The sequence below is a fragment of the Triticum aestivum genome, chromosome 7A (genome assembly GCF_018294505.1).
Source record: "Triticum aestivum cultivar Chinese Spring chromosome 7A, IWGSC CS RefSeq v2.1, whole genome shotgun sequence".
In the NCBI taxonomy this organism is placed as follows: domain Eukaryota; kingdom Viridiplantae; phylum Streptophyta; class Magnoliopsida; order Poales; family Poaceae; genus Triticum; species Triticum aestivum.
In genome coordinates this window covers 24,332,197-24,343,053 of record NC_057812.1, presented here as the reverse complement: position 1 = coordinate 24,343,053, position 10,857 = coordinate 24,332,197, and the positions used below count along the sequence as shown (strand labels likewise).

The 10,857-nt window shown below is 52.5% G+C and overlaps 1 protein-coding gene across 1 annotated transcript; it reads right to left on the bottom strand.

The window, feature by feature from the left end:
* Positions 1–8,764: 8,764 nt before the first annotated feature.
* LOC123147181 (uncharacterized) lies at positions 8,765–10,299 on the bottom strand. Its single transcript, XM_044566417.1, has 2 exons — positions 9,950–10,299; positions 8,765–9,675 (listed from the first exon to the last, which is right to left on the bottom strand). Exon 2 carries the CDS (start codon positions 9,657–9,659, stop codon positions 9,105–9,107), a length of 555 nt encoding a protein of 184 aa, XP_044422352.1. The 5' UTR covers positions 9,660–9,675; positions 9,950–10,299; the 3' UTR covers positions 8,765–9,104.
* Positions 10,300–10,857: the final 558 nt, after the last annotated feature.

Sequence of the window (10,857 nt, the reverse complement as noted above, 5' to 3'; positions counted from 1 at the left end):
CTTGAATCGAAGATTTAAATTCAAACTCCAAAAGAAGCATTTAAGATGCCCTTAATTGATTTGACCATATCATCATGTATAAGTTGTTTAAATGATTGGATTGTTTAATTGATTTGACTTGTTGAAATCAATTTTCATATATAACTTATTTTCATCTGATGTGTAGATTATTTTCTACAAATTTTAGAAGTTTGGGATTTTTTTCTAGAATTTCCTAAATTGTTTTTGAAATAAGAAAAAATAGAAAACTTATATGACATCAGCACAGCTCAGCAACAGTGCCTGACCAGTGCACCTAGTCAACTGCTGACTGTACCAGTCAAACATGACCTGTGGGTCCATTGTGTCAGTGTCACGGTGCTTAGTTTGATTTAATTGAACGTAACCAAAATAATTAGCCGCTGCTTGGTCCCACTGTCAGTGTCACTGGAGGTGATTAGCACCTAATTAGGTGGCACCACGTCAGCGTCACCGGAGTTAAGCCGGCGGCGACCACAGATCGCGGCGGTGACGCTCGGAATCGAGCTGTAGGCCACGGTTTCCAGTGCTATTTGGCCCTACGTGCTCCTGGAAGCGCGGCGCGTCTATTGGAGCAAACGTCTAGATTTGGGGTGGCCTGGGTTGAGCGCAGCGTCGGCTTTGGCGGCGGCCGGAGTTCGGAGTTGCACGGACACGGGGTTGTGGCCTGCTAGCGGGCGAGCTAAGTGGCTGGGAGGCCTTCTGGGAGTCCCAGGAGCTATACGTGATGCTCACGTGTGACTCAAGATGGCAATGGGGACGAAATCCATCGGGTTTTGCCTTTCTAAACCCATCCCCACGAGAAAATCGTAAACCCGTCCCCGTCCCCATCACCATGTGCGGGGCTAGTTTTCCACCCGTCCCCTAAACCCATCGGGTTTCGGGGAACCCACGAGAAAATGAAAATATTTAAACAAACATAGTGGCGACGAAGGATAACATTTCAGCAACAAAACAAGCACATTTCAGTAGCATAACTTCAGCAAATTTCAACAAAAAACAACAGTAGATGGTTCAACAGCTATATAAAGTGTATTTCAGCAGCATGATACCATATTTCAGCAACAAAGAAGATTTGGCCTTCGACATTGGGGGTGGGAGGCTCGGTAGCTTTGGGTTGGGCCGCACCGGATCAGTGCTTGGTAAAAAAAATGTATTTTGCCGGGTTTGCCGGGTTTCGAGTTCGGGGACTATCGAAACGGGTGTAAACCCACGAAACGTGTCGGGTTGTATAACGTGCCCAACAACAGCCCCGCGGGGATGAAAAGACGCCCATCCCCGTCCCCTAATAGGGTAAAAACCTGCGGGGACGCGGGTTTGGGGGCCCATTGCCATCTTAAGGTGTGACTAGCTCGAGCTCAAACGACGGCGGCGACGAGGCACGGCGGTGGCGAGCTCAGGAGCTTGCAGAACGGAGGCTATGACGCGCAAAAGACGAGGGAAGAAGGGGAGGGGGGAGAGCAGGGGCTCACAGGGAAGCTTGAGGGCATGTCATCGAGCTCGGGGACGCGCTGGACGCCGCGGATCGACATCGGCGGCGTTCGGTCAGGAGGTTGAAGACGAGCTCGATCCCGACTGCGTGGTGCTCTTCTGGACGGGTTCGTAGGCGCAGATGTTGAAGGCGATGCGGGTAAGCTTTTGGACATGCTTTCGCGGCGATTCATCGCCGTTGGACACGAGAACGAAGCGGCGAGCTGCGGTGCTCTCGGATAGGCTCCAGTCCAGGGCTGCGTACGTGGCCGTCAGGAGGTGGCCGCGGCCGCGGCATGCCGGGCACGCAGCTGCTTCTCCTCCTGGCGAGCCTGGGAGAGGGCTTGCCGGCGTGCCGTAGAAGGCTGAGGCCAAGTTTGGCTGTGTAAGACAATAGGCTTTGGGGGGGAACCGGCACAACCCTCTAGGGGTGGCCTATCACATATATATAATGAGGTGGTATACAACGTTACAATATACACATGTAAATACAGTCTAACACCCTCCCTCAATCTTAGCCACTTTCTAATGAATCTAGAAGGGTAAGATTGCGCCTGCAAGTCTCAAACTGTGGCAAAGGCAATGGCTTGGTGAAGATGTCAGCAAGTTGATCCTTGGAAGAAGTAAACTTGATCTGTAGTTGCTTTTGAGAGACACGTTCACGCACAAAGTGATAGTCAACTTCAATGTGTTTCGTTCAGGCATGGAATACCGGATTTGCAGAAAGGTATGTAGCACCGATGTTATCACACCAAAGAACAGGAGGCTGTGATTGGGGTATACTTAACTCCTGAAGCAAGGACTGTACCCAGATGATCTCTGATGTGGCATTGGCCACAACCTTATACTCGGCCTCAGTACTGCTACGCGAGACAGTAGCCTGTTTCCGAGCACTCCAGGCAATCAGGTTAGAGCCAAAGAAGACAGCATAACCCCCCCGTGGATCGCCTGTCATCCGGATTGCCAGCCCAGTCTGCATCAGAATATGCTGAAAGACAACCAGAGTCAGACGGCCGAATATGCAAACCATGAGCCACCGTGAAACGAATATAGCGCAAAATCCGCTTAACAGCAGACCAATGAGTGTCACGGGGTGACTGCAGATACTGGCAGACTCGGTTAACAGCATAGTAAATGTCTGGTCGCGTGATCGTCAAGTACTGGAGCCCACCAACAATACTCTTGTACTCTGTCGCATCAGAAGAAGAAAGAAGCACACCATCAACAGCATTGAGCTTATCAGTGGTAGACATGGGTGTAGTCGTCGGTTTGCACTTAAGCATCCCAGCTCGCTGCAACAAATCCAGAGAGTACTTCTTCTGCGTCATAACAAGGCCAGCATCACGAGAAGTAACCTCCACACCAAGAAAGTAATGAAGCTTCCCAAGGTCCTTGACCGCAAAATCAGCACCAAGTGAGCGAACAAGCGCAGTAGCAGCCGACTGAGAGGAGCTGACCAAAATGATATCATCTACATAGACCAACAAGTACATAGTAACCTCAGGCCTTTGAAGTAGAAACAATGAGGAGTCAGCAGTTGATGATGCAAAACCATGAGCACGAAGAGCCATTGCAAGACGAGCATGCCAAGCACGAGGAGCCTGCTTCAGACCATAAATTGCCTTGGACAGACGACAGAGATGATCAGGGCGATCCGGATCAGAGAAACCCGGAGGCTGGCACATGTAAACCTCCTCCGCCAAGACACCATGAAGAAAAGCATTTTGAACATCAAGCTGACGAAGAAACCAACCTCGAGTAACAGCCAGAGAGAGAAGAAGTCTGATGGTAGTAGGCTTGACCACTGGACTGAAGGTGTCTTCATAGTCAAGTCCAAAACGCTGTCGAAAACCATGAGCAACCAGACGAGCCTTATAGCGCTCAATGGACCCATCAGAATGCCTCTTCACTTTGAAAACCCATTTGGAATCAATGACATTTACCCGTGATTGTGGAGGAACAAGAGTCCATGTCTGATTGCGAAGAAGCGCTTGATACTCCTGCTCCATGGCCTCTCTCCAATGAGGAATGCGCATAGCAGCTTGATACGTGCGTGGCTCAGAGGATGGATCTGCGAGACCAGCAGACATGCACGCCGCTAACCAAGCAACTGTGCCATCGTGACGTTGCTTAGGCTGAAAAATGCCACTCCGACTGCGCGTATGTGGACGTAGAGCAGCAGCAGGAGCCGGCGAAGGCGAAGGTGACGGAGACGTGACGGTCGCCGGAGATGCAGGAATCACCTCAGGCGAGCTCGGGACAGACGACTCCGGGCTGCATGGCGAAGACTGGCCCGATGACAGAGGCTCAGAGGCCATGGGCGAACCGAGAGTGGGCGAGGCCAGCTCCGGTGACACCGGCCAAGACGGCCTTGGCGAGGCGAGAGCAGGCGAGGCCGGCCCTGGTGAGAAGGGCCCAGACACCCTGGGCGAGGCAGGGGCGGGCGAGGCCAGGCCTGGTGATGACTGCCCCGACGCCCTGGGCGAGACGGGGACCGAGGAGGCCGGCCCAGTCGGCGGGGTTGCAGGGCGCGACGATGGCGAAGGCAGCCCAGAAGCCAGAGGCGACCGGGCCAGGACGTCGATCGGCCGTGCATGAGCACGGAAACCGAGGCCATGCAGGGGCGCCATGTGCTCCTCATGCACAACAGAAGGTGCCGAGGATGAAGGCGATGGCGACGAAGAGGAAGATGGCACTTCCAGAATCTCCAAACGAGCCCCACGACCAGTGCCTGCACCATGGTTAGGCAACAATAGAGGAGAATATGCAACATCATCAAATTGGTCAGAAGCAACAGAGGATGAAGGCATGACAGGTGGCTCGGTAGTGGACACAGGGAGTTTGGCAAAGGGAAAAACATGCTCATCAAACACAACATCCCGAGAGATGTAGACACGATTAGTGGGCACATGAAGACATTTGTATCCTTTATGAAGAGAGCTATAACCAAGAAAAACACACTTCTTGGAACGAAACTCGAGCTTACGCTTGTTATATGGACGGAGATGGGGCCAGCAAGCACACCCAAACACCTTGAGAAAGGTGTAGTCCGGTTGTTCATTAAGGAGAACTTCAATGGGAGTCTTCATATTCAAAACACGAGTGGGAGTACGATTGATGAGAAAACATGCAGTGGTGAAAGCATCACTCCAAAAACGAAACGGAACAGATGCATGGGCCAAAAGAGTCAGACCAGCTTCAACAATGTGACGATGCTTACGTTCTACTGAACCATTCTGCTGATGTGTATGTGGACATGCTAAACGGTGAGTGATCCCAAGCGACTGAAAGAAGGAGTTGAGGTTGCGATACTCGCCACCCCAGTCCGACTGAACATGAACAATTTTGTGCTTGAGAAGGCGTTCAACATGTTTTTGGAACTGAACAAAAATGTCAAACACATCAGATTTACGTTTGATAAGATAAAGCCAGGTAAAGCGGCTGTAAGCATCAACAAAACTGATATAGTAATTATGACCACTAACAGAAGTCTGAGCAGGACCCCATACATCTGAAAACACAAGTTCTAAAGGATGTTTCACCTCACGACTGGACTCGGAAAAAGGAAGTTGATGACTCTTCCCCTGCTGACAAGCATCACACACTGCTACATCTTTATTACTAGACACACTAGGAAGCTCATGACGACGCAAAACATGCCGGACAATAGGTGTGGCCGGGTGACCAAGACGAGCATGCCACTGTGACGGAGATACCCGAACTCCACTGAAGACGCGAGCGACGCCAGGATGCTCCAGACGATAGAGACCTTGGCAGAGCCGCCCACTAAGAAGAATGTCCCTCGTGCCCCGATCCTTAATAAAAAGATCAAAAGGATGAAATTCACAAAGCACATTATTATCACGAGTGAGTTTAGGAACTGAAAGAAGATTACGTGTCACAGATGGAACTCGAAGAACATTGCGAAGTTGAAGACTCCTATTGGCATGTCTAGTGAGAAGTGATGCTTGACCAATATGAGAGATGTGCATACCTGCTCCATTGGCGGTGTGGATCTTGTCGGAGCCATGGTAGGGTTCACGAGTGTGAAGCTTCCCCATCTCACTGGTCAGGTGCTCTGTCGCCCCAGAGTCCATGTACCAGTGGGGATCAATGGAGTAGGACTGAGTGTGTCCCTGTGGCTTCTACGGCGGCGGACGATCAGCCATGGCGACCTGACGAGCAAAGTTGCGTGTATCCTTCCCATCATTTCCGAGACCAAGAAAACCCCGCTGGAAGCGCTTGTGACACTTCGAGGCCCAGTGCCCATCGCGACCACAAAGCTGGCACACACGTGGACCGCCAGCCCCTGGTAGCGTCGCAGTAGGAGGAGGGGCCGAGGCGGGTGGTGGTGACTGCCCCGAAGGAGCCCTGGATGAAGCAGAGGAGCGACCGCCCTTGGTGGCGGCGTTTGCCGAGAGGGCGCCGTTGCCCCTGGATCGGCGCGTCTCGACTCGTTGCTCAGTAAGCAGGAGGCGTGAAAAGACCTCGTGTGCTGGCATGGGCGTGGAGTTGCCCCTCTCATTGATGATCTCGACTAGGGCGTCATACTCCTCATCAAGACCATTGACAATAAACGAGTTGAACTCGGAGTCGGTGAGGGGCTGTCCAATGAAGGCCAGCGTGTCGGCGAGACTCTTGACTTTGTTGTAGAACTCAGTGGCGGTGGAGTCAAGCTTCTGACACTCCCCAAGTTGGCGACGGAGCCCAGATACACGAGCCTGCGACTGTGCCGCAAACGAGCGCTCAAGAATAGTCCATGCCTCGTGGGACGTCTTGGCGAAGACAACAAGCCCAGCAACGGCCGGAGAGAGCGACCCCTGGATGGAGGAGAGGTTCGCCTGATCCTGCCCTGTCCAGACACGGTGAGCCGGATTATAGACCGGACCGTGCACGCTGTCAACCAGCGCAGGAGGGCAAGGGAGAGAGCCGTCGACATAGCCAAGCAGATAGTGACTCCCAAGAAGCGGAAGAACCTGCGTGCGCCAGAAGATGTAATTGTCCGACGACAACTTGATGGTGATGAGATGGCCGAAGTGAAACGGCGGCGGCGGCTGCGATCCCATCGAGGAGACTGGCTGAGGTGAGACCACCGTGGAGACAGTCAGAGGGGCAGCCGGCGCGGTGACAGAGGGCGCGATGGCCGCGGTTGACGCCGCGAAGCCTGCCAGCGCGACGTCCTCCGCCACCAGCGGCGTAGTGGCCGAGGGCGCGACAGCCGCGGTTGACGGGGCGGCGGCGGTGTGGGCCACAAGCCGGCGGGAGCGCGAAGAGGGAGCCGACGCTCCGTGTCCCGATCGGCGCCTGAAGGGAGGCGGCATCCAGCGGCCTCGAGAGAAGTGCCGTGAGGGAGGCCGGCAGAAAACCGGTGGCGGTGGAGCCGGACGCAGCGGCGGACGTCATAGCAGTCGGGCGACGGCGACGGCGGGCGCGGCGGCGGCGGCGGTGGCGGCGGCGGCGGCGGCGGCGGTTTAGGGTTTTTAGGCGGAAGCGGACGTAACCTAGCGTGATACCATGTAAGACAATAGGCTTTGGGGGGGAACCGGCACAACCCTCTAGGGGTGGCCTATCACATATATATATAATGAGGTGGTATACAACGTTACAATATACACATGTAAATACAGTCTAACAGGCTGTGCTGAACCAGGAGGAAGGTTCAGACTTCAGTGGCTTGTCCATTTCGTACCAGTTTGCAGATCCATGTGGGGGGCCTGCTAGGGTTTTGCGCTCTCATGTCTGAAGCCAACATCACCTGGCATCAGAGAAAATTCAGTTGAGCATGATCATTAACTTATTTTTACAATGCTAGTATGATCATTACTTAGTCATAGTGTTATCCAGGCATGCAAGGGAAACAATGGCTTCTACTCTGCACCAACCTCTGCTAGTGACTGACCTCAATGCTTTAGGCCTCTACACAAGGAGTACAGATGAAATAGCCGAGACAAAGGTTCAACTATTGCTTCCCCATACGTGATATAAGCACAGAGAAACAAACAAGTTCTATCAGAACAGCCTCAGAACAAAGAAAAGAGAGTAAAACCGGGACAGGGCACCCTGACACTAGGAATGCCAGAACACACAAAAAAAAAACAGAAATCCAGGCAATATTGTTGGTTTTCCTCTGCACGCTAGCATAATTATGGTGGAAAATCTACAATTAACTAGTTGGCCATACATTAGCTGGTCGGGGAACTTTGCTAAAGAAAAGCTAGCCGAGAGACCATATCAGCACAATCAACACTGAGGTAAAGGTCCCCTCAAAGAAAAACACTGAGGTAAAGGTTGAAGTGCTGAACTTTCTAGGGTTCGTACCATGCAATGCACAAAGTGTTAACAAAATTGTTTGGAGGTTGGTTTGTGATTTGGATGGGGTGAGGAAGAAGAACTAACACTTGGGGTTCATATCTGACATGATTCTCGAGGTCAAGATAGGCATTTCAGCACAAAAGGAGTACACTAATTTGAGGGTTGGCACCAAAATGGCTGGCGGTAGTCGCAAATAAGGGCAACGTTTCAGAAATGGATGCACTGGATTTTATTGATGACAAACAGAGGATCCTGTCAACATTCGGTGACATAATGAATTTTGTTTTTCTCTAAGGAACACACATCAAACATGATACTGTTTTGCTTTGGGACTTAAAACCACCTCAGACTCAGACCCTTTGTGGGCATCTATCGATGATTCGGATTCAGTAATTTGTGCATGTGCAGGAACCGTATTTTCGTGGTGATCATGATTCCACAATATATTATTGGTCCACAGGCAGGATGATCCTGGTTCCATGATATATGGACGCACATCCTTGATCTTGTCAGTTGTTTTTGATATTCTACACCTCTTAAGCCTTGATCTGATGGGAGAAAATTAGGAAAAACTTGAGCAGAGAATTTAGAATTGTTGAAAGTGACAGAGTATGAGCGCACGGGTAGAAAAAAAAAACTCTATTGCCCGTATCATTTGCTGCAACAGTCAGAAGCTGAAAACTGAACAGAGAATTAGCTTTGTCAATTTGAAGCAGTATTTTGGATGAAAATGGAGCTTTAATGCCAGGCAAATCAAAATTATGCCGGCCCGGATCATGTGGGCAAGCATCTGATCCCAGCAAACTCAATTTGGGCTAACTGGTCTGGGTGGGGAAGGGAGGAACAACACTCAGATTGCATTAGTGTAACATCACATGGACAGGAGTTTTATAAACACTAGTAAAGTACCGAATTCAGAGACAATAATGTTTCCAAATACACCAACATAATTTTATTTCTCGGTTAGTGGATGGCATAGTACATCCGACATCCTTTATCACAATTCACAACTTTCGTGTTTAAATCTTCAGACTAACATGAATAGCTTAGTAGTAGTATTTACTCTTTAGATACCTGTGTTGACAAGTAAAAAGAGCTAATTATCAAACAGTGCGATTGAAAAAGATTTTGCACTCGATATTCCAGAGGATAACAGTCGAGGTTTTGCAATCGAGATTTCAGATTTATAAGTGCTCTGAATTTCTATACTCTGAACCAGTTTCAAAAAATCAGTACAAAATTCAACGGACTATGCAGTTTGATTCAATTAACTTCTGACTGTGAGGATTTGCGCCGGCCCGCGCTCAGTCGCCGCCGCCGCCGGGCCCCCTCCAGATCAGGTAGAGGGCGAGGGCGATGACCCCCAGCGCCGACGCGCATACGACGAAGTCTAGTAGGCTGGGGAGCGCCTGGGCAGTCGCACCCGCTGTCGCGGCTGTCATGGAAGAAGCACTCCATCGACTTGTGGCACCCGCTCCATGTCGGGGCCGAGCCGACCGAGGAGGCTTGGCGCCACCCTGGCGAGGAGGACGTCGTCGACGAAGAGGGGGGGAATGGCGAAGCTGTGGACGACGCAGCAGCAGCGGGGCGTGGTCGATGCAGACAGCCGCTCCATCGACCAGCAGCTCCCCCTGACGCGGGTCTGCCACCTCTGCCGCCGGCGCCGGAGTCGGAGTGGATGGAGGCGCCTCGAAAAGCCCCTTGAGGCCCTCCGCCCCAACCTTGACGGCGGCCTTGAGCCGCATCTTGGCCTCCTCGCGCGCCAGCTCGCGGAGCACGCTTTTGGCGAGCTCGGCGGCCTCCACCTTGAGGAGAGGCCACGCCATCAGCGCCAACTCCCAGAGCAAGTCTTTGGCCATCTGCCGTGCGCCCGGCCTGAAACACCAAAAACATTGTCAGAAATATTTTCCCCGACCCCGACGAACAAACGCAAGAATTTCAATCGCCCTGCCGGTGTGAACTAGGAACGCTCCCTGCAAGAACTTAGTAGTACCAAACAAAGATTCTACCCTACCCAGCGAGGCTAATCAATCAATCCTGTCCTCAATGTCATATCTCCCAGCGAGCCACTACGATTGAAATCGGATCTTCGCCGGTGAAACCCATCGGAACTCAACCCGCCGATCGAACGAATCAACCAACTGCATACCTCTTCTTCTTTGCTCGTCGGCGCGACGCTCGCCCGCCCGCCGCTCGTTCCTCGGCGCGACGCCCGGCTCCTCGCCGCGGTTGTGGTCGGCGCCGGGCTCGCGCGGTCTCGGCCGCGCTGCGAGTTGTGCGCCGGTCTCGGCGCCTTCGGAAGCACAGGAGGGCGGGGAGCGCGGGAGGGGAGGGGAGGCGAGGGTTTCGTCGCCGGTGGGAAGCGGGGATTGGGCACGGAGCGCGGAGGAGGGCGGGGTTATTGGGAGGGAGATGAGGGTTGGGGAGGGGGAGCTGCGCCTGCGCCTGCGCCTGCGCTTATGTAGGCAGCCGCCCGGAACAGAGGAACCCGCGGCTACCGTGTTTGAACTACTCATTTCGTCCACCTATCCGGCGATTGCGATTTGGCCTATGTGTCGGCGGTTTTTTCGTCTGGTTCAGTTCCCACCTTCTTCCCCGGTTTCGGCCTCAAGACGCACATAAATTCAATCTTGTATTTTTCGCTGCCAAAAAAAGCCAAATATTCGGCGATTACCATGTCACAGCTCGGTGATCAAACATGCACGAAAGTTCGGCGTTCAAAAAAGAATAACACGGCGCAGACAAAGGAATGCATCAAGCGGCAGGCTCCTCCGGCGTAGAACCGGCCTCCGTCGGCATGCCTTTGGTGCTCGGGCTGGGTGGCCTCGGCGTGGCTTCTGTTCCCGGCATAGGCGCGGCTTTCTCGCTCAGGCTGAGTGTCGGCGTTGGGGTCGGGTGGAGATGCCCCAAGCTTTGACGCATAACAATTTGGTACCGTCGTTTGAGTAACGCCCCAATACGATTCTTGTACACGAAAATACATAATTGTGGTGCAATCTACGATGTAGATCGCCTTGGTGTCCCACGTTTTTGCGGAGACCCCCCCTCGCGTTTTTG